The sequence below is a fragment of the Astyanax mexicanus genome, chromosome 10 (genome assembly GCF_023375975.1).
Source record: "Astyanax mexicanus isolate ESR-SI-001 chromosome 10, AstMex3_surface, whole genome shotgun sequence".
Taxonomy (NCBI): domain Eukaryota; kingdom Metazoa; phylum Chordata; class Actinopteri; order Characiformes; family Acestrorhamphidae; genus Astyanax; species Astyanax mexicanus.
Genome location: NC_064417.1, coordinates 28,659,018 through 28,683,553, shown reverse-complemented (window position 1 = coordinate 28,683,553; position 24,536 = coordinate 28,659,018). Strand labels below are relative to the sequence as shown.

The 24,536-nt window shown below is 34.4% G+C and overlaps 2 protein-coding genes across 7 annotated transcripts in view; both read right to left on the bottom strand.

The window, feature by feature from the left end:
* Window positions 1-24,536, bottom strand: part of LOC125804773 (uncharacterized) — a 163,695-nt gene that overhangs the window by 74,314 nt on the left and 64,845 nt on the right. For 2 of the 5 annotated variants that reach the window (XM_049484295.1, XM_049484298.1), the window contains exons 1-3: window positions 12,691-12,848; window positions 12,256-12,594; window positions 11,019-11,363 (exon numbers count right to left, since the gene is read on the bottom strand). In XM_049484295.1, the coding sequence (XP_049340252.1) occupies window positions 11,019-11,363; window positions 12,256-12,594; window positions 12,691-12,733 (727 nt within the window). In that variant the 5' untranslated portion in view covers window positions 12,734-12,848. Of the gene's footprint in view, window positions 1-3,580; window positions 3,708-3,819; window positions 3,946-11,018; window positions 11,364-12,255; window positions 12,595-12,690; window positions 12,849-24,536 lie in introns of those variants that run through there. The other 3 variants (XM_049484299.1, XM_049484297.1, XM_049484296.1) reach the window with 3 other exon arrangements.
* LOC125804781 (uncharacterized) lies at window positions 14,349-22,958 on the bottom strand. Of its 2 annotated transcripts, XM_049484308.1 has the most exons (5): window positions 22,880-22,958; window positions 18,678-18,989; window positions 17,685-17,801; window positions 15,638-15,666; window positions 14,349-15,397 (listed from the first exon to the last, which is right to left on the bottom strand). In XM_049484308.1, exons 1-5 carry the CDS (start codon window positions 22,947-22,949, stop codon window positions 15,287-15,289), a joined length of 639 nt encoding a protein of 212 aa, XP_049340265.1. In that variant the 5' UTR covers window positions 22,950-22,958; the 3' UTR covers window positions 14,349-15,286. The 2 variants fall into 2 exon arrangements, with proteins under 2 accessions (XP_049340265.1, XP_049340266.1); XM_049484309.1 differs by lacking the exon at window positions 17,685-17,801.

The window sequence follows — 24,536 nt, the reverse complement described above, 5'->3', positions numbered from 1 at the left end:
CCAAAGCACACAAACAAGTCCCCCTTTAAATGTCTTTAAAAAAAAAAAGGTTTTGGATCGGCCTAGTCAAAGTCTGACTGAGATGTTGTGGATGATCTTAAACATGATATTCATGTTCAACCCTCCAATGTGTCTGAATTAAAACAAAATTCCTCAAATTCGTTTTCTTTGTCTGATACAAAAGTTTTGTTTGAAACACAAAAGAAATCTGTAGGGAGAAAATATTTTGTTCACCTCGGCACCATGCTTAATGTCAGGCCTGATGTGTGGAAAAGCAGAACTGGGTTTTCTGGAATGATGGAACTCAATCCATTATTTTTAAATGCATTGAGTTGGGGAGTTGGAGATTCTCACAGCAATGCTACAATATCTATGTGTCCAGTAATTTTGTCTGAACAGTTTAAAGCAAATGCATCATGTCAGTGGGCACCTTTGCTTCTGACTGAGGCCTTTTGTGGTTTTTACACATACTGCAGCTGAAGTGTTTTTGATGCTGTGTTTGTGCAGACCGCTCTGACCACCCTGATCGAGCTTCTGAGATAAAACAGCCTCCCTCCCACTCATCAAAGTTTCCACAGGATGCTCAGTTATTTCTGGCCAGGGTGAACCACAGCATCGCTTCTTCAGACCAAGTTTACAAAAGCAGAAGTGCACTGTACAAACCTTTTTAAAATATATGTACAAAATAATCAGCTCTCTGACTTTTACCCACATCTCAATCAGTTCACTTCTGCTTTCACCCGTGTGAGAAGAAGAAGAACAGATCAGAAGTGGCTTTTGTTGAAATTGAATGTTATTCCTGTGAGACTCTACAAAGGAACAACATGGTGATTTTACAGTTGTTCCAGGAGGAACTTACACCTATAAGGATTTGTAATTTTGTTACAGGAACACTGTAATGCATTCATAATGGATTCAAATATGGGATGCATTTCCCAATTTTTTTTACCTGCCATTTTACCTAAAAAACTTAATTTGCCGGAAAAAAAAATCCTTAAATTAAATTACTTAAATTAAAGACACTCTGGATCTGCGCACAAAAAGCACAGTGCTTCCTAGATGATCATCAGTGCCACTGAAAAAAGTCAATAATGAATGTATTTTTGATTTTCTTTTTCCGCTTACACTACATCCAACACCAACATTAGCTGAGTCTCTATATCCTGTATCCATTTCAGCCCCTCAACACCATTTAATGAGCTTTATAAATTGTATTTAAATATCATATAAATATCATTATATGGTGTTGAAGAGCTGAAATGGTGTTATAAAGAGATATATTTCTATATATTCTCTTTATTTTTGTAAATACATTCTTCAGATTTTAGAGAACACTATTAAAAGTGGGATTAAAACATATAATATCATGAGGTGATAATCTAACACATGTTTACTTCTGATCGTAAGTAAATCCACTGACTGGTGTGAATTAAAAAATGTGTTTTTTATTTGCTTTTTTTTTAGAGCAGATGATGATATCATTCTCTATTTTAAACTAACATGATATGATTATGTAAAAAAAACTTTAAAAAATAAAATAAAACACTAAAAAGTTTCATCTGAACTTCAAATATTAATTTATTAAATATAAACTCTTGTATTGGATCTAAATGAATACCAAATCAAATGATTTACATTCTATATTTAGAAACCTAAAGAGCACAATAACATGAAATTAAAACAAAAAACAAACCAAATATCACAAAAAAATGAACAATTTGATTTGAAAATTATTTTCCACAAATTAAGTTTCATTAGAAAAAATAAATTTCAATAGAAACCGCTAGGAATTGAATTAAGCAGTTCATTTTTTTAATTCTACCTTTTGACATGCTGCTTAGATTTAAATCTATATAAAGCTTGAATTATGTTACATTCATGATATTAATAAATCAAACATCTCCTATTGTTAAAAGTAAATGACAACATGGCTATTTACAGGCCAAACAGAAAAAGAAAATACAGTTAAAAATGCCACATAAAACAAATCTGAAAAATAAAATAAAAGTAATAAATTTAAATACAAACACAATATGTGTACCTGCACGTAAATATGGTAATAGATCTACTCTTAATACTGTACAATGTTTTTTTATTATTCTACTTAATATATGTTGCTCTGTCTAATATCTAATATCTGTATGCCTGTCTATCTATCTATTTTGTCTGTCTGTAAAGACTGTAATACTAAGCTCTAGTAGATCTAATGTTTTGGACGGTGAGTGGTGGATCTGACTTGAGAGTAGACCAGTTCCTCCGGTTCCTCTCTCCTCCGTCTCTCTTCTCGTTTAGGTTTCTTCTCTTTAAACTGAACTGAAGCGTAATTCAGACTATCAGCATTCTGGTCCTGCTGAAAGAGACGTAAAAATTCAGGATTTGATCCCTTACTTTTACTAGAGCACAAAGCAGAGCTTATGTATAACTATCTCTTTTTTTCTTTATTTATCAAATGTAAATCTGATATCCTTACATTGTGTTCACACTCCATGATACATGGGCAACAGAAACGTTTAAATTCAAAGCTGAAATTGTCTTTCATCCACTTCTATTAAAAGGTATAAAATATATTGTTTGTATCAATTGTATAATTCTCTTTAAAAAAATTTGCAGATATTTTGGAGATACATTTAAATAAGTCCAGTGAAAGCCAGCATTAAATTCCAATCCCTCACACTATAATAAAACATTGGAGATTTAACCGGTGTCAGCCGGATTACTGCATTGATGGCTTAAATAGTGCAGCATCAGTATTTTCTAGAAGGTGGATTAATTTATTGGGAAATAGAAATTGCTGGATACTGATTAATAATGACATTCAGTATTCTACAAATAGAAATTTGATAACAAACCAGGGGTGCGTTTCCCCAAAGCGATCCATCTTAGTGAATAACAAGCAAACTAACGCATAATGTGAAAAAAGAACAAGTCAGTTCTGTGAGTTATTTTGCTATAATGAACCCCGCCTATGTGATGCGGGGAGGGGAACTGATGTTGTTACTTGGGGTACAGTTCAGAAAAGCTTGAGACGGTTCTCAAGCAAGGTCCCCCCGCAGCTAAGATGAGTGATGAAGACGAGGGTGGTGATGGGGTGGAGGCGGGTGCGAGGTCGAAAGTCACGTAGGTGAGCACCTGGAAGGTATACATAGGACCAGGGGGAGGAGCTTGGGAAATTGAGGCGTGGTTCATATCCCAAATTTTTTTTTATTCTTAACAACACTTAATGATAAATCTTAAGTACCAGTTAACAAAGTGTTGAAAAGCTATATAATCTATGATTTTAATGCGCAGTTAGACTATAAGCAACAGACAAAAGATTTCATTAGTGTGTAATATAATATAATATAATAGAATAGAATAGAATAGAATATATAAAAAACCACAGAAATAATAATGATTATTGATATGTAAAATGTCTATTTGAAACTTTATTGAGCAAAGAACAAGATGTTAATAAGCCACTAATTAGTTTTCCTTAAAAAAGAGTTACCATTTATATCTCCTCCATATGCTAATTACTCATGGCAATGCAATTTGCTTATTTATTCACTATTTGTATTTCTCAATTAAATCCACACCTTTTCAGCTACACTTTAAAAACTAAACTAAGCTTCTAATCAGTATTATTTCATAATTACAGAGAATAATAATCTATATGAAGAGTACCTGATTGAAAGCGTTCTCCACCACAGCGCCCGGCTGAAGTTTCCCTGTAGAGCAGAAAGAAGATAAAGACAGTGATGGAATATTATTTCAGATACAGTATGTCTGATTTAAGTAAATCTAATCTACTGTAGTTATTGTATTATAAGTGATTCTTACCAGCACATGGCCCAGTTCTCTTCAGCTTCAAAATGATGATGGCCTGAGCACAGATTACAACCACACACACTCCTGAAAACACCCCGAGAGCGACTACCAGTAAACCTGTAGAACTGTCCCCCTGTTCTGTAATAGAACAAACATCACAATAACAGTCAGCATGAACTTCAGATTTTACCTCAAAATAAAGTTACGATTGTACATATAGTGTCACATCCACTGTTCACTAATCACTACCCACATTTGTGCATAATATATTAAAAAAACAATGATGTTTTTTTCTGCTCATTGTTCTGTTTTTGGAGTTCATATCAAATTGTTACTTTATTCTTTTTGATCCACGTGTTCTGTGAAATCTGTCCTCATTATTAAATCCTTACTTTTTATCATCGTTAAACCTTTATCAACTTTCACATCAACAATAAATAGAGTAGAAAATAAAGCATAAATGACCTGCTTGTGCACCTTCACAGTGTGAACGAGCAGGTCAGTTTCCTCTGCTGAGAATTGCAGAGGCTCTGCGCCATTAAAATAGCAATCCACCTGAGCGCATCTGGCTCTTAAAAGGGAATGGCAGGTGACACACTGATTGGTTTACTTCACGTTAAGCCCAAAACACACTCATGATGAATTAAGAGAATTAATGCATGCCTTTTGTGTGTTTTGAGATGCACACTGCATAATTTTTGCATTGTTACGATAGCAAAGACACACTGACACTGTCTAAATCAAGTTGCTTGGTGCACAATTACAGGGCTCACCTATAGATTGCTTAAATAAGTGATTTTAGGTTAAACTCAATCTTTACAGCTACAAACAAATCTTGCTGTTTTACTTCCACACACACATTTTAACAGGGTGCCAGGGTTACGGACAGGGTTGCCAGGTCCAACAGAAATATCCAGCCCAAAGTCAGTCTAAAACCCACCATTTAGAATCAAAACAAGCTTAAAGTATCTGTCTGTCACACATGTGAGACAAATGGGAAAACAACTATGAGTGTACGACTTAGTATTTTGTTTATAAGGGATTTGTTATGAGTATTTCTATTTATTTAAAAATGATTAATAATACTGTCGCATTAGTGTTGTTCTAGTTCTTTTTCTTTTTTTATATTCCAGAGTAGAACATTTAATATCAACATAATTAGCAAAAAAAAACTTTTACTTACTAATTTTTGTTCTTGACCCTCTAACATTTTTTTCACCTTGTGATTTCTGTTTACATTGTGATCTCTCTCTCTCTCTCTCTCTCTCTCTCTGTCTTTTATGAATAAATAAATGAATGAATGAATTAATTGATTGTAATCAATGATTTCATATTTTAGTGTCGATTTCTACATGTTTGTCCGCCGTGTTGACATCCAAGGCAACACCCTTTTTTTTTGGCGGACGCAGTAATTTTTTAAAAGTAGCCCAAAAAAGCCCACCCCACCACCTCTAAATTATTTACCTGCGACTGGATTTTAAAACGAGCCCAATTTGGCGGGAAAACCACAAACCTGGCAACTCTGATTAAATCAAATCAAATCAAATCAAATTTATTTGTATAGCGCTTTTTACAACAGGTGTTGGCACAAAGCAGCTTTACAGAAACATGATTACAGGACAAAGAATCAGGCAAAACATTAAACATAGAATATACATAATACAGAACCCCCAGTGAGCGCGGAGGCAAGGAAAAACTCCCTCAGAGCTGCAGGAGGAGGAAGAAACCTTGGGAGGACCAAGACTCACATTAAAGGGGGGACCATCCTACCACTGGTCAAACGGCTTTTAAATTAAAATTTAAAAAGTCTTTTATACATCCACATAGGTTTTATGTACTCAGGAGTGTAATAGTGCCACTAATGGCTTGGATGTAATCTGTAGTGGAGAGTAAGATGGTCGATGAGCAGCTGATCTGTGGTGGTGGTGGAGAAGAGCTGACTTCAGAAACTTCCATCAGTCTGGCCGGACAGGAGACGCGAGAGCCTGAGGGTCCAACATCGGTATCGGGTCAGACAGGTGGGCAGTCAGTAACTCGGAGGAAAGCAGAGAGATGGAATTAGTTTTGACTGGATTTATGCAAAACTGAGAATATTAAAACATTATCAGAGTGTGGCAAATGACTCCGGCAGAACTGAATAAAACAGCCTAACTAAAGGCAGAGAGCCAGAAGGTAACATAGACATGGAGGCACCCTGAAACACTGGCATCCACCCACTCCACCGTCCACAAACCTGAGTGACCGTGTGCAGTGGGAGAACAACAGCACCAGCATCTCAGTTTACCACAATTTCCTCTGTCCATGAACCCCTGAATCTGCAGCCTTATCTAAAGGGAAAAACATTAATTACCAAAAGCTAAACTAAACAAGTAAGTTTTCAGTCTAGACTTAAAGATTGAGACTGTGTCTGAGTCCCGAACATATTCGGGGAGATTATTCCAGAGTTGAGGCGCTTTATAAGAGAAAGCTCTTCCTCCTGCAGAGCTCCTCTGAATTTTAGGCACTACTAATAAACCAGCACCCTGAGATCTGAGTAATCGCGGTGGTTCATAACAGGAGATGAGGTCTTGTAAATACTCAGGAGCGAGTCCGTGTAGGGCTTTATACGTTAACAGGAGAATTTTATAGTCTATGCGGAATTTGACTGGAAGCCAGTGCAGTGCTGATAGGACTGGACTAATATGGTCAAATTTTCTCGTTTTAGTAAGGACCCTGGCTGCAGCATTTTGAACTAGCTGAAGTTTATTTAAGTTACTGCCGGAACATCCAGACAGTAGCGCATTACAATAATCTAGCCTTGAGGTAATAAAGGCATGTACTAATTTTTCTGCGTCATGCAGTGATAGGGCATTTCTTAGCTTGGCAATATTACGGAGGTGTAGAAAAGCTGTTCTAGTAACATTAGATATGTGTTTATCGAATGCTAGATCTGAATCTATGATAACTCCAAGGTTTTTAGCTGCTGAACCAGGGGTGGCTGAGAAGTCAGCCAGATTTAGCATTAAGTCTGATAATTTATTTCTAGCAGCTTTGGGGCCTAATAGGAGAACTTCTGTTTTATCACTATTTAATAGGAGGAAGTTGTGCGACATCCATGATTTTACATCTTCTACACAATCCTCGATTTTCTTTAATCTCACTCTGTCATCAGGTTTGGCTGATATGAAGAGCTGCGTGTCATCCGCATAACAATGAAAATTCACATTGTGTTTTCTAATAACTTTGCCCAGTGGGAGCATATATAATGTAAATAATAACGGTCCTAATATAGAGCCTTGTGGAATTCCATATCTTACCTTGGTATAACTGGAAGACATATCATTTATCCTCACAAACTGATAGCGATCGGTTAAGTACGATTTAAACCATGCTAAGGCAGTTCCGGTTACACCGACCATGTTCTCTAGTCTTTCTAAAAGGATAGTATGATCTATTGTATCAAAGGCTGCGCTCAGATCGAGAAGTACGAGTAAGGAAACACAGCCTTGGTCGGCGGCTATAAGTAGATCGTTTGTTATTCTAACTAAAGCTGTCTCAGTGCTATGATAAGGCCTAAATCCAGATTGAAATTTTTCATAGATCTGGTTTCTTTGCAGGTAAGAGCAAAGTTGTTGGGCTACAGCTTTTTCTAAAATCTTAGAAATAAATGGTAAGTTTGAAATAGGTCTATAGTTAGACAGTACACTAGGATCAAGATTTGGTTTCTTGATCAGAGGTTTAATTACAGCTGTTTTAAAGGCTTTGGGTACATGGCCCAGGGCGAGCGATGAGTTTACTATCATTAACAGAGGTTTAATTATATCTGGCAGTACCTGTTTTAATAATTTTGTGGGAACAGCATCAAGTGTGCAGGTTGTGCTGTTTGAAGAGGAGATAATTTTCTCTAGTTCTAGCTGTGGAAGTGGGTTAAAGACTTCCAACCTAACTTCAGTAACAGGGTTTTGTTCTAGATCAGCCAGACCAGATGACAGAGAGGATGTAATATTTATCTGTTTAATTTTATCCCGAATGTTTTCAATTTTACTATTGAAGAAGTCCATAAAATCGTTGCTGGTGTGAATGGCTGGAATCTGAGGTTCAGTACCTGCCTGGTTTTTAGTTAATTTGGAAATAACACTAAAGAGAACTCTAGGATTATTTTTATTTATCTCGATCTGTGAGGCCAGATACGCTGAGCGGGCTTTATTAAGTTCTTTTCTATATTTTACAAGACTGTCTTTCCACGCAGAGTGAAACACTTCCAGTTTAGTTGATCGATATTTACGCTCTAAATTTCGTACTAACTGCTTTAAGGTACGAGTTTGATCATTGTACCACGGTGCGAGCTTTTTCTGTCTCTCTATTTTGTGTTTAAGTTTGATTACAGTAATGAGTAGGTCCTGTTATATTTTGAATAATACCAACTGAGTCTAAAATCGATGTGAATGCCTTTTTTAATGGATCATCCAATTTTTCGAAATGAATGTTGAAGTCTCCAACTATAATCACTTTATCATTACTTACTGCTAAGTCTGTGACAAAATCACTAAATTCTTTTAAAAATTCTAAATAGGGCCCTGGTGGTCTGTAGATATTAATTAAAGAAAATGCATTCTTTTTTGTAACTGGATTAATTATACTGGTTTAAAGAAGCTCAAAAGAAGTAAAATTTTCATAGTGTTTCTGATTGCTAACTAAGGTACTTTGGAAAAATATGCAGACCCCACCTCCTCTACCGGACAATCTCGGATTGTGTATATAATTATAGCCTGCAGGGGTGGCTTCATTTAATGCTACATATTCATTTGGCCTAATCCAGGTTTCTGTCAGACACAGAATATCGAATTTCTGATCAGTTATCATTTCATTCACCAGAACTGCTTTTGAATTTAGAGATCTAATATTAAGTAAACCAATCTTTAGGCTTGAAATGTTAGTACTACAGTCTGGATATGATTGTTTAATATAAGTTAAGTTATTTAGATTTACTGTTTTAGTTTTTTGATGTTTTTGTTTGACTCGGGGGACAGACACAGTCTGAATACATTGGTATCTAGGTAACGTCTCTTTGCAGCTCGCAGACGGTCGGTTAAGCCTCTCTGTCTGCGGCCTGGTCCCGGCTCTGGATTGTCAGCAGCTTCTAATACTACTCTGCCGACTAACTAAAAGACTATGAGCTATGCTGCATGAAAGTAAGGCAGCACCCTCCCGCGTGGGGTGGACACCATCCCTACCTAAAAGACCAGGCTTGCCCTCAAAGTGTAGCCAGTTATCTATAAAGCCCACATGATTTTCTGCACACCACTTGGACATCCAGCGGTTCAGCGAAAAAAGCCTGCTGTAAGCTTCATCACCACGCCTCATTGGGATGGGGCCAGAGCAGATTACCTCCTCGGACAGCGTCTGGGCCTGTTTAATCACCTCTTTAATATTAGCCTTAGTTACTTCAGACTGCCGCAGACGAATATCATTGGCCCCTACATGAATTACTACCCTCGAATATCTCCTATTCCCTAACCTGAGGTTGCCACTAATGTCCGGTGCTCTGGCTCCCGGTAAACAAGTAACTGTTGCCGCTGGTGCCCCTAAAGGAGTAGCTAATTTCACGTGTCGGACGATAGAGTCTCCTATCACCAGAGTACCTTTAACAGGCTCCTCAGTTGGTGCTTCACTGAGCGGGGCAAACCTGTTTGACACGTGGACTGGGGGAGCGTGGTGTTTAGGTGGGCTGGCTGTGGCCTTTGTGGTAGCATTAGCCTTAGCCTTTCGACTATGCCGCCGAGACGTTACCCATTCGCCCCGCTGTGAGGGCTCTAAGGCCGGAGTCGAGGGGGTACTAACTCTCCCTGAGACACCCGGGGCTGCTAACAGTGAATCCTGCTGTCTATCCCTTATTAAACCCCGGACATGCAGCTCTAACTTATTCACCTTATCCACCAAGGTGCTAACTATCTCACACTTAGTACAAATACCACTATTGTTACCAGTATCGGTGGATAAGGGATCTAAGCTATACATGCCACACTCTAAACAGGAGTAAACCTGAGCAGAAGCCATGGAGAAAAAAAGCACTCACCTTGTTTCAGTTGAAATTAGAAACTTACACAAACAAACTGCAGCAGCAAACAGCTAATCCAGCAAACCTGAGGAAAAAGTCTATAAAAGTAGACTGAGAGTGGATTAATAGGTGTGTAGAGCAAAGAGGAAGCAGACTAAAAGTGGATTAGTAAGTGTGAAGAGAGTAAAAGAGAAGAAAACAGAGAAAAGTGTAGAAGCTGAAGATTAAAGCAAGCTCTCAGCAGCAGAGCAGCACAGCAGCAGACCAGCACAGCAGCAGACCAGAGTAGTCTCGGTCTCTGGTATCTAAACATTCTATAGAATGAGGAGCAAAAATTACATACAGTGTACAAAAAAAATACTAACACTGACAACTTCAATTTACTTTGTCTTTTACTATCCAATGCAGTTTCTCCTATTGTAAGGAAAAATATAGGGCACCACATCACACTAAACATTTCACTGGTGGGGCACTTCTTTATTAGAGGGGCACCACACTGGTCACCGCATCATGCTTTCTCACTATGTACCATACACACATTCCATATAGACATTCCAATTTTCTCTACTGGAGGGAGCACGCTTTGGGACACAGCTCATAGACAGAAGCAAACACTTTATAACTGCAACATTTTTTATTTGAGGAGCAGAAAGGCCCTCACTCATTCAGATAAACTATCAAATTATTCATGTTCTCAGCACATAATCATAATTTATTACAGAAAGGGGCAGCCTAGTAGGGGCTTAATCACTGTTTCCCTACACAGAGCAGCAATTACAAAACTTTGTCTTGTTTTACCCCTATAGAGGATACTTTAGTGCATGGAGGCACTAGGGCAGAGGCTTTTGTGCTAGACCACATCCAACCTAATCCCCAACCCAAACCTCATCTCTCCTTTGTGTCTGCCTGTAATCATCACTGACTATTGAACTGTTTCTTAGTTATTGACAGAATTTGAAGTTTTTATGAATGTGTTGTTTAGAAGCAACAATATCATATACTGATTTTACTATTTCACTTATTTCAGTTGCAAAACCATCATTTGCTTCATAAAAGACCGCTATCACTTTGATCTCCTGAGTCACTGCTTACACTTTATAGAATTCCCTAGAACTGTCCTCACTAATAGTGAGTAAGTGAATGTGTGTGTCCTTATTTAGTAGTAAAATCGTACTTATTTCTACTGGTGTCCCGTTTCCAACGATGATCCTTCCACAGGTCTCCACAGCGCAGTAGTAAGTTGCAGCATGGTGGTTGTTGGGGATGTTGGTGGAGAAGTTGTACACACTGCTGTGTTTAGAAGAGCTGATCTCACACTGACGGCTGCTGCTGCTGCTGCTGCTGTTGTGATGAGTGAAGATGATTTCAGGAAAGGATGATCCTGCAGCAGATCTGATCCAGAACACTCTCAGTTCTGCTGATCTGATCTCAGAGAGAACCGTACACTGAAGATTCACTGCTTCTCCTGGAGGAACCGACTGCAGTGCTGGAGTCTGGAGAACTGAGATGTCTGAAGGATCTGGTTAATAAAACATAGACAGTCCAAGGTTTTTTTCCTTCTGATAAAGACGGAACTGATAACTATATAAACATACTGTATGTGCTATTAGCTTGAATCTGAATTTAGGATAATTTTGTGATTATGATTAACTCTTCTATTATGTTATGTTTGACCTATTTCAAAGGATATATAGAACGATTTTTTTTAATTATCAAAGTTTTTTTTTTTTTTTTTTTTCATTTTTTAATACATCTTAGCTTATAACCATAGCTGGGATTAATGTAATGATTATGTAAATGGTAAATAGATTTTTAAATAAAGAAGAAAATAATTGTTTATTCTCATAAGTAAACCATGTCCAGGGATACAATTTTGATTGTATATACATTAATTACAATAGTAAATATGTTAATTAACAGTATTTACTGCATAATAAGTAATTGAGACATTATAAATCGTTATAACATTTCTAACAAGTGTCGTAATTCATTATTATTTACAATCTTAAGCATTGAAATGTAGTAATGTTTAATAATGTCTTAACGGGTGTAAATTGATAATTAGTTGAGACATTACTTAATAATTTCACAATGTTTATTACTATAAACATACTGCTATTTGTGACATTTATGTTACAGTGTTACTGTTTGTCTTACTTATCAGTCTTAATTCAAAGTTCTAGTAACTGTGATAATTGTGCAGAGGGAGGACATATATCACACACAATAATGAGATAATATAAATAAAATAACAGATAAACTAAAAGAGGCAGAGAGGGGGAAACTCGCCCCTGAACCCAGCAATAGAACATAACAACAATAATAAACTAAAACATAAAATAATATTTACATATTTAAGTGATTCACCATAGTCAGAATATTAAAGGCAAAATCAGAAACAGTATATTTACCCGACACAGCTAAGAAAGTTCCAGTAGAAAAGGTCACAGTGTTCTGTTCAACCGATCCACAGAAGTACATTCCTTCATCTTGTTTCTGAACCTGTTTAATACTGAGAGAAACCCCACTGCCAACTTCCTTCAACTCAAATTTTTCAAAATTATTATAAGACTCCTTCTTTTCTTTGAGCCTATATCCCACTTCCTGTGGTTTGTGCTCCAGTCTGTACTTAAACCAGTATGCAGCTACAGACTTATCTATAAGTGCAGATGTGCAGTTTAGAGTAACCGATTCTCCAACTTTAACTGAGACAACCGACGGTTCTGTATTTCCTACAGTTTCAGCAGAACCTGAAACATCAAATACAATTACATTAAATTTCAGTTAAAAGTAAAACAATAATGAACAATAACTGGAAAAAGCTCTGCTGAAGGTTTTTCACTTACATATTTCATAGAGAATCAAGAATATAATCCCAGCTCGAGCCATCCTCAACAATAACAACCGCTATAACCTGGTGGAAAAGTCTTAAAGAAAGCGAGCGAGCTGAAATAGTCTGGTGAGCACATGGAACAAACCTCATTGGCTGATAAAAGTCACAGGGTTCTTTCTTTCTGCTTCATTTGAATGACCACAAGAAGCTGCCGCATCTCTTAAATAGCATTTTTTTTTCTCATGAATAGTTTTATTTCCTGATAAACTGAGCCACAGTCCAGCATGCAATAACTAAGTAACTGAAACTGAAGTTTCTGTAGTAATATCTCTCCAGAAAATACAAATACATTTACATTTATTTAATATAGCAAATTGAAACAACAACAATAACAAAAATGATCCAAAATAATATGAGTGAACATTATTTATTATAATTACAATTGTATATAATTGGAAAAGTTCTAAAAAGTAATATTTTTAATTGTTTCCCCTTCCCTTCCCAAAAACACTGAATTTATCCTTAGATGGTCAAGCGAGGAATATATTGAGCACTCTCTCTCTCTCTCTCTCTCTCTCTCTCTCTCTCTCTCTCTTTTTCTTTCTCTCTAGTTTCAAAATATGTTTTTGGTAAATTAATAAAATAAGTAATAATCTGAGATGACGACATATGAAACATTTGTTATACTTAAATATGTTTATACTTATTTTTTAATTATGGGGTGAGGTATCCTGGGCCTGAAATCTACAAACCGAAGCAGCTGAAAATATTTCTGACTGATACCAATGTTACATCTATAAAAACAATAATATATAGTTTATACACACAAAATATTTTCACATAGCTGTCTAAACATGTGAAACCATTTTCATCACAAGCAAAAGGAACCCCCAAAAATCAGTGTATTAACGTCCTATATTTTTGGACATTACCTTGTTAACTGGTAATAACACAGTAATACCTCATACTGTATTTATTCTGAAAAAATATATAATATATAAAAGTATCTTTAAAAGTCACTGAGTATTGAAATCATTATGTTAGCATATTACAGGTGGACGAAATCCCACATACCCATCATTTAAAATAAAATTTCAATTATCTTACATATAATTTACAACCCCAGTTCCAAAAAAGTTGGGACTGTGTGGGACAAAAAATGAATACTTACAAATAAAAGGATTTGCAAATGTCATAGTCATATTTTATTCACAATAGATCATAGAACACATATCAATGTTGTAAAAGAAACATTTTACCATTTCATGAAAAACATAATTTACAGCTTCATAGCAGTAAGATATGAACACAGTTAGACCCATTTAAAGATGAGAGAGACATTAGAGACATTCTTCTGTACCAGTCAGAGAGGAATAATTCAAAATCTAAATTTCTGCTATCAGCAAATTCCTCTAAATAATATTTGGGTATTACAAATATAAAAGTATATACAGCATATTGAGAAATCAGGCACAGAACAACAGTTTCTAAATAGGCACAGATATTACATCACTGGAGTAACAACCAAAAGCATTTATTTAAAAATAACAAAAAGAGATCTGTGAGTTTTAAAATAAATTATTATATGATTCACATTAAAAAGTAAAAACAAATATAAAATATAAAAAAACAGGTTTATATATATGAAAGACGGCAAAAACCTCGTATCTCTATTTTTTATACTGGCATTTGCTTTTGAAAATATGTGTGAAATTGTTTACTGATCCCATGGAAGAGATACTACATCTACATACAGTACCAGTCAAAAGTTTGGACACGCATTTTCCATACATTGTAAATGAATACTGAAGTTATCCAGACTATGAAGGAACACATAATGAATCATCTACAGTATTAAACTTAAAAATGTTAAACAAACAAAAATACTCATTTAGGTGGCTCTTACAGTATCTGGGATGCTGTTAACTTGCGGTTTCTGATGCTGGGAACTCTGATGAACTTATCCTGTGCAACAGAGATAACTCTTGGTCTTTCTTTTCCAGGGGTGGTCCTGATGAGTGCCAGTTTCATCATAATATTTTTGATGGTCTTTGTGACTGCACTTAAGGATCCTTTAAAATTTGAATTTTTATAGGATTGACTAACCCTCATTTCTTAAAATAATTATTTTTCTTTACTTAGTGGAGAAGTTATTGCCATAATATGGATTAAAACATTACTCAAATAGGGCTATTTACTGTTCACTTTTTAAGATGCTACTAATGATCATAGATGACACTATATTTGTAGTTCTAATATTACAATCTGTTTCTTTGCATACTTTATTATTATTCTCCTTTCACCCTGTTCTTCAACGATTAGGACCCCACAGGAGAGACCACCACAGAGCAGCTATTATTGGGTGGTGGGTCATTCTGATCTGATCTGATAAGATGCAGTGTTTATTCTTAGGTGGAGTCTAGTTGTTTTCTAATGAAGTCTCAGTTCTGATAAAGTGTGATCACAGCTTTAGTTTAACAAACTGACCTGTTGCTTTTTTCACACAGATAATAATAAAATAAAACAGAAAAACAGTGACCAGTCGTCCATGTGGGTGTAACATCAGACACCATCAGTCTGATCACACCCTCTGACACTGTGGCCTCATATCACACTCTCATATCAGTCACCATAAAGTATTCCAGTTCACAGTGCACGCTGTTTCCACTCGTCACTCTCGGCTGCTTGGCAGCGTAGGTCCGCTCTGCAGCAGCGAGGTCCTGTGAAAACAAGCAGAAAGGGTTAAAAAGTGAAGATTAAAACTATTGTTCTAAACAAGATCCTGAAGATCCTTTACCTTTATTCTAACCCTCTCCTATGTATTTTAAGTGACTTCCTTTTCTAATACATCACCTTCTGCTCAATAATAGATCAGGTGTAATGCAAGCAGGGGAAACACTGAAATGTGCAGGACAGGGCTAGATTTTCTTTTTTCTTAAAGCATTAGAGAACACCTGTACCTGATTGGGGATTAGCTCTGCTGCTGACTCTGAAAAGAACAGAAAATGACAGTTTTACAATTAAATAAAACATCACACAAAAAGTAAAGAAGTTAGTGTTTGGTACATTTACAGCTCTGAAAAAAAAAACAATAACAGACCACTTAAAAATGATAAGTTTCTTTGATTTTACCAAATTGAAAACTTCTGGAATATAATCAAGAGGAAGATGGATGATCACAAGCCATAAAACCAGGCTAAACTGCTTAATTTTTTGCACCAGGAGTGGCATAAAGTTATCAAAAAGCAGTGTGTAAGACTGGAGGAGGAGAAAATGCCAAGATGCATGAAAATTGAGAATAAAATCCAGGGTTATTCCACCATTCATTTCTAAACTCTTAAAACTTTATGAACATGTAATTGTTTTCTTTGCATTAGTTGAGGTCTGAAAGCTCTGCATCTTTTCTGTTAATTCAGCCATTTCTCATTTTTGAAAAAAAAAATGCTGTAAATGAAAATATTTTTATTTTGAATTTAAATTTTATTAGAATAGAATTTTATTTAAATTTTGTCCAGAGTTTATAGAATAAAACAACAATGTTCATTTTACTCAATCATATACCTATGAATAGCAATATCAGAGAAACTGATTCAGAAACTGAAGGGGTCTCTTATTTTTGCCCAGAGCTGTATATTTCTTTGTTGTAACAAAGCTTATTGGCAATAAATCTAATAGTGTTGGAAAGCCTGTTTGTGGGTGTAACCCACATATTCTGCTCTGCTGCTCATACCACAAATGCATGTACCTCACACTTGTAGCTCCATTAAAAAAAAAAAAAAATAGCATGCTTTCCAACAGTATAACATGTATTACCAAGATGCATTTATACAACAAATAAATACCAAGTCTTGAATAATTGTATCTTGCTGACATTCTGCTATAATTCCCTCTTATATTATTTAAATAAAAATGAATAAGGACATTGGTTAAAACCTTTCTAATGATTATCTATACAATACCTATACAATATACAGTGGTGTAAAAAAGTTTACGCACCCCTGATCATTTTTATGATTTTCTTTTATAGATCATTGGTTGTTTAGATCAGCAATTTCAGTTAAATATATCATATATAGGATTTACAGAAATTCTTTAAACAACATTAGGCAGGTGCGTACATTTGGGCACCCCAACATAAAAATGACATCAATATGTAGTAGATCCTCCTTTTGCAGAAATAACAGCCCCTAAACCATGATGTTGAACAGTCTTGCCACTCTTGTAATTGGCACCTTAAGCCTTTCTCATAATAGGATTCACCTGTGAATGTAGGTCGAAGGTCAATGAGCTTACCATACAAATTTTGTGTTCCACTAAAGGTACTACTAAAGGTATTCAAATCAATAAAAAGACAAGATTGTGCAATTATATCCACCTGCCTACTTTTATTTAAGAATTATTGCACTTTCTGTAAATCCTATAAACTTAATTTCACTTTTCAAATATCACTGTGTTCTTCTGCTACATGATATATTTAACTGAAATTGCTGATCTGAACATCCAATGATTTATAAAGTAAAATACCACTCATACCACTGTAAAATAACAATAACTTTTTTCAATAAATAACTACTTGAACTGAACATAAAGCTTATTATATAATAATCTACACCACTAAATCAGCCATATCTTCCGTTCATGCCAACAAATCAGTTTTATCCTGTTTAGGCCTAAATTCAACAAGACTTTGCCAGTAGCATGTTCAACAATTATGCATCAGTACTTTTTCTATTGGTAAAAACACTTTATACACATTATAAGGACACCTGCCAGATCAGTCAAAAGTGTGACAAATAAAGATTTTGGATCATTTTTATATTTTCTGTTATGACATGTACTGTATACGGACATGTATCAGATTTCTGTATGGCCTCCCCCTATATTTTCACCTGTAGTTAATTTACAGATTCCTAAATAATGTCATTGGTGTTGATGTCCACACCATATAAAGAGTTTAAACAAATCTTAGAATGATAAATGAATAAAAGCAAGCCTGAACAAACTCACCGCTGCAGTGGTCACACTTTGTTGTTATGCAGATCACAAGGATTTGAGCAAAGATCACAGTGATACACACTCCCAGTGCCGGCCACAGGTAGAACACAGTGTTCTGGGCAGACTTGGCTAAAAAACAAGAATAGTTATGTGTTAATAATAATAAATACATGATGTTTCTTTACTTTAAAGTATAGGCATACATCTTCCCAGTCTCCAATTAACCCAACAGCAAATATACTAAATAAATAAATAAATATATACATAACGTATTCAAAATATGAGACTAGAAGTTTGAAAAGAGTGAAGAAAATAACATTAACCCTCTATGGCATGGTGTTGCCATAAAGCAACAAACAATGTTTTGTATTAATATATCAACACTAGAAATGGGGTTGGCAGTTCATTTTGGGAGTTAAACAACTCTTTTAGGAACCAAAATCATATGCCATACAGATAAACTTTTTTTTTTTTTTAACAACTGAAATATCATTATATATTATAAATTATATTATTATAAATTATATTATATATTATAAATGTATGTATGCATGTAAATATAAAAAGTAGATATGGTTAATCAAATAAATATTTTGTTTTCATTTACTACATAAAAGTTATTTCATTCGTTGTCTTGGAACCACATTATTAGCAGTGTGTTGGAAAAATTCTTAAAATCACAAAATGACTGATACACAAAATGAATGTTACACACCCTAAAAAGTGGAGTACATATAGAACATTTTGCAAAAATATTAAATTCCTGCCATGAATGGTTAAAGAAGACCTTCTGTTGTATTGGTTCGATGTATGGTATTTTTTTATAAGGCATACCATATAAGGTGCACTATCAATGGACGTCTAATTACTGGTCTATTTTTATACATAAGGCGCAATGGTTTACGAGGCACATTTTTGGAGACACTATATAGTGTGAAAAATATGGTACATAACAGAAGTCTGATTATTTCTGTGATCAATAATAATGGTATTAGTGCAGCTTACTGAGGTCAGCAGGTGATCTGTATGGTAGGAGTCTCCAGCAGGTGGCCATGGCGCAGTAGTGGGCGTGGCTGTTGTTGGTGATGTTGGGGGAGAAGTTGTAAACGCAGCGGTGTGTTCCGGGCTGACTGCTGTTGTGATGAGTGAAGATGATTTCAGGAAAGGATGATCCTGCAGCAGATCTGAACCAGAACACTCTCAGTTCTGCTGATCTGATCTCAGAGAGGACTGAGCACTGTAGAATCACCGGATCTGCTGGAGAAACTGATCCCGGTACTGGAGTCTCGTCCACTGAAACGTTTAGCTGAGGATATCCTGGAAAAATACAATACAGGAAGATATTCTTACACTGAAAAAAGAGAATTGTTGGACCAACTTAAAAAAATTACTTCAATTGGTAACACATAAATAAATTAAGTTTTTACAAATTAAGTAAACAAGTTAGATCAACACAATTCCTTTAAGTTAGCTCAACGTAATTATTTGATTACTTTCAAGTTGACAGTTTTCATTATCTCAACTTAAATTTAAGGCAAATCAACTTAAATTATCCAGTTTATCCAACTTAATTACGTGCTTCATAATTTTAAAGTACAATGTAAAACATTTCAAGTTGTTTAAACTCAGCAATATAAGTTCTCCTGCTGCCTTAAAAGGCTGAGTTAACTCAATGTGGTATTCTCAACATATTTGGTATATTATTATTTAACTGCAAATACTGACAGTATAATACTGGAGTAAACTCAGCAAAGAGTGAACTCTGTAGCTCAAAGCCAGCATACTGTGATCACTAACAACACAGAATAAAGTTAATGTGCTCTTACAGCCCACAAACACTGAGACCTGGCAATCAAATTATATTATAATATTGCACGCCTAGGATAAGGTAGCTTTGGGCAACAGACAACACAGAGATGGTAAGTAACGAAGAGGCCACACCCAATATGCAGATATATGGTGCCAGGAGCCTATAGGAAAGCTGCATGAACCAACACTCTAGAAAGAGCATTGACACAGGTAGTGACTAAAAGTTGGTTCAAATCACATTTTTTCATTGGTTCAACCAACATTTTTAAGTTTTCAGGTTGAAGTTCTCTGAACTCATTTTATTGAGTTATACTGGCCGATAAGTTCACTCCACTTAATAATATTAGTTTCCACTGACTAAAACACAGAATCACTTTTTAGAGTGTATAATACAGCTGTTAATCACCTGTTCAACATCTGGGGTGGGTTTCCCGAAAGCTTCGTAACGCTAAGAACTTCGTTAACTCGTACTTAAGATTGATCGTTAATTAAAGAGTGTTTCCCAAACCCGTACGTAACTAAAGTACAACGTAAACTCGCTCGCAGATTAACGAGTGCCCTCACCCAGTCGTTATTTTTAACGAGCTTCTTTAGGGGATCTCTACTTGCAGTTCAGCACCTTAAACACCAGGGACCACCAATGTTGAGGAAGAAAAATTATAATTTCCGTGTTTGAAGCAATTATATTACTATATAATTATTAATATTATTATATTATATTATATTACTATTAATTATAATAAATTATATTACTATATAAATATTATATTATATTATATTATATTATATTATATTATATTATATTATTTTATTTTATTTCCCGTGTCTGCGGGTGCTCCGGTTTTCTCCCACAGTCCAAAGAAATTAGTTCAGGCTAATTAGATGTCGGATAAAAATTGCCCCTTAGGTGTGAGTGTGTGAGTGAATGTGTCTGTGTGTCTGTCTGTGTCTGTCTGCCCTGTGATGGATTGGCATCCTGTCCAGGGTGTATACTGCCTTCAGCCCGATGCCAGCTGACTCCAGCCACCAAGCACCCCAGCCCCCCCACCCCCCTACCCCCCTACCCTTAACGGATAAAGCGGTTGACGAGTGAGTAAGTGAGTGAATAAGTTATATTATATTATATTATATTATATTATAATGCCAACTGTGGCTTGTAGTCTAACTGGGCCTATTGGAATTGGCCAATCAAACCCACGAGTAAATTATTAAAATCCAGATTAGCGATGACAGAAGTCTTGACATTAATATATATATATATATATATATATATACACACACACACACACACACAAACACACACAGGAACATACGTATATGTATTATTATATTATTTTTATAATATTAATAATTAGAATAATAATAAATTAATATTACTATCAATATTACTATTAATAATGTTAGTATAGTATCTATTAATATAATATATATCAACAATAATAGTTTTAAAAATGTAAAAAATAAGTTTAATGTTTTAAAATAGATTGGATTTTCGAGTATTTATTTAGTCATATGTATCTTTAGGAGTATAATGTTGTTAATTACAACACATTTCTACGTTTTTATGGTGTAATAGTGAATAAATACTGCATATTGGCAGTGTTGAATCGATATTTGTGGATCGATTGAGTACGCTGTTTTGGGGAGGAGTCAACAAAGACGTTCTTTAACCTCGTTCGTTAATTTTCACGTTGCGAAGCTCTTTGGGAAACACTCGCAGAACTGGCTCGTTCTTTACACACGTCATTCGTTAGTTCGTTCGTTATTCGCTAAGATTGATCGTTTTCGGGAAACCCACCCCTGTTTAACATCTGTTCAACAGTGTTCAGAACAGTTCATTACAGTGGCTGATAAATAACTGGCTAATTATACAGTATAGATACAGTATGATCATGTGAAGAACTGTTAAAGGAAAATATTTAACAGAAATTGAATTATTGGAAAAATAAAAACAAATGTTGAAAATTTAGATACCAAAGTGGAATCTTTTTTTGCTGTTAAGTTTAGTTGGTTAGCCATTATTAATTGTACGAAGGGAAACACATTGGTTTATTTTTGTTTATAAGACACTCTCAGACATTTGCCAGAATCCATCACTTCATTGATGAATACAAATAACAGTAATTATCAGACTCGCTCTAGTGACTGGATCAGCTATCAGATAGCAAGAGTTTTTACTGAACTGGGAAAATCTGCTTTCAGCTACAGAGCAGCAGTGAGCTGGAATTCTCTACAGGAAACTCTAAATCTCAGCTCTCTGGTGTCACTAAATCATTTTAATATTTTAATATCTAACCACCTTTAGACAGCCTGTACCTGTTTTACTTAATCTTATTTATTATTAACTTTTATTTCATATTTTAATTCTTCTCTTAGTTATTTTTTTTTATTATTATTATTATTATTATTATTATTATTATTATTATTATTATTATTATTATTATTAGTAGTAGTAGTAGTAGTAGTAGTAGTAGTAGTAGTATTAATATATATATTTTATATATATTTTATATATATTTCAAATGTTGGTTCTAGCTTAAACTGCTTTAAGCTTTTAACAGTTTTTTATTTTTTATCTCTTATCTTGTTTTGATCTTAATTTCCTATCAATTAAACTGCAGGTTTTATTTTTATATATTTTTTTATCTATGTTTCTTTAATTCACTGTTATTTACTTTACTTTATCTTTTAATTTAAAACTATTAAATGTATTTATTAACTGTCATATCAATCCCTGTTTTTGTAAATGCTCTGCTTCATTTAAAATGAGAGTTGCTCTTAATGTCCTTTTCAGTCAAAATAAAGATTGATTGATTGATTGATTGATTGATTGATTGATTGATTGATTGATTGATCGATCGATTGAACTTTTAGCTGCATTTAAATTAAGCAAAAAAAAAGATTAACATGGCATTTAAATATATTTTATTTTCAATAGTAATATCTATATTATGACATATTCTTGTGTCTATTTTTAGCAGTATAGCAATTTAAAGGATTAATTTTCAAATTTCCAGAAGAGCCTTATTCACAAGATATGTATTTTAAAATCCATTTTATTTCATTTTTCACAAAGAATCTAACATTCCCTAATGTTATTTATTTATGTATTTATTTATGTATTTATTTATTTTCTTATTTTATCTAAAATGTGTTCAGTTTATAAGTACAATGGGATCCATCACTACTATAAGAGCAAAAATGTGTCCAATAAATCAAGTAATAAATCAAATAATATTTTCTTCACTAACTTAAGTTACTTTTATTTTAAGTGAATTAGCAAATTGAAAGTCTTGTTGTCCCAAAACGAAGAAAAGGTTGACTTTTTTCATAAACTAATAAAATCTTTTTTTTTTAAATATCAGTGAATGAAAGCAGCTGAAAAGCAGTGCCGTTACCTGTCACGTCTATTAAAGCGCTGGTAATAAAGTTCAAGGTGTTTTCATCTTTCACTCCACAGAAGTACATTCCCTGATCTTCTTCACTAACTTTTTCTAAATGAAGAGCTCCGGGGCTGCTGCTGCTCTCGATCCATTTCAGTTCAAATTGTGTCTGAATAACAGAATTTCTTCCATCATCTGACGTCTGTTCAGCTTCCAGTGATGCTCGCCACAGTCTCTGCTTGTACCAGGCTGCACTCTGCAGTTAAGAGGAACGGTGTCGCCTGGGTTAACTGAGAAAACCTCGGAGTCTCTCACGGCTTCAACAGAACCTTTAAAAAGATAAATTAATAAAAAAAGATAATACATTATAATTAGGGTGAAAAATCAGGTGGAACAGATCAGTTAAAAAGTATAGAAAACTATAGACTTTTATATGGCTATTTAGCACCTGTTTATTTGTTGCTAAAATTGTCTTTTTTGATATTGCTGTTTTAATTATATTTTTTTCTCTTTAAAAATAGGGACAATTTAAAATGTAAACTTAAGTTGTAACTTTAAGATGTGTTCTTTCTTTTTTGCCAAAGTATTAGATTGGGATTGGGAAAGTATTAGATTGGGACTTTGTATCAGCAGATACTCAGAATCAATAACTCAGACTCAGGGGCAAAACAGTGACATCCCTAGTTATAATGCATTCATAAAGCATTATAAAACACTATATCTATGCACACATTCATAACGTCTTTTAATGTATTCATTAGGCCTTATTATAAATGTATCTATAAACACATTCATTACATTTTATATTGAATTAATGCAGCATTATAAATGTGTCTATGGACACATTCATTACACTCTATAAGGCACCAATAAGTTATTATAATTATGTCCATAGACACATTATAAAAACATCAATAAACACATTCATAACATGTTATAATGCATTAATAAGGCATTACAGATATGTTTATAAACACATTCATAACACTCTGTAATGCATTAATAATATATTATAAATATGTCTATAACCACATTACTAACATGTTACAACACATGTTGATAAAAAATGATAACAACTCATAATGCATTTATAAGGCACTATTAGCTTGGGTATGAACATTTCTAAAATGCATATGAAGTTATATATATATATATATATATATATATATATATATATATATATATATATATATATATATATATATATATATATATATATCACTTTACATTGTTTTCTGATCATAATGCATCATAAGCTCCATTAACATAATATAACATTTCAATACTACGAATTGTAGCCCCAGCTTGCAGAGTGCATTATAACTAACAACGCTGCTTAAAAATCTACCAGTAAACACACACTGAGCCGTGCTGTAAATACCTTTAATCACTTATGAATTATATGTTATTAAATATTTAATGTTGTAATAGTTTATAGACAATTAAAAATAATAATTTAACTAGCATTATATTATATATTGCACAAAAATTCCCTGATCTAAACCCAACTGAGATTGTGATTTGAGGTATGAGCTGGAGCTTCACAGCATGTAGGAAAAGCAGCAACTATTGTTCAGCACCTCCAGGAACTCCTTCAAGACTCTCCCTCATGAAGACACTGAGATTAAAATATCAAGGGTGTGCAGATCTGTCCCCAAAGCTAAATATGGTA

Excerpts from the sequence above, each read along its gene's own strand:
- LOC125804781 (XM_049484308.1), bottom strand. The coding sequence starts at position 22,949 with ATGTACTTCTGTGGAGTGAAAGATGAAAACACCTTGAACTTTATTACC. Across the intron at positions 18,990-22,879 it reads CGCTTTAATAGACGTGACAG|GATATCCTCAGCTAAACGTT; the intron begins GTAACGGCACTG and ends GTATTTTTCCAG. Across the intron at positions 15,667-17,684 it reads AAAGTGTGACCACTGCAGCG|AGTCAGCAGCAGAGCTAATC; the intron begins GTGAGTTTGTTC and ends TGTTCTTTTCAG.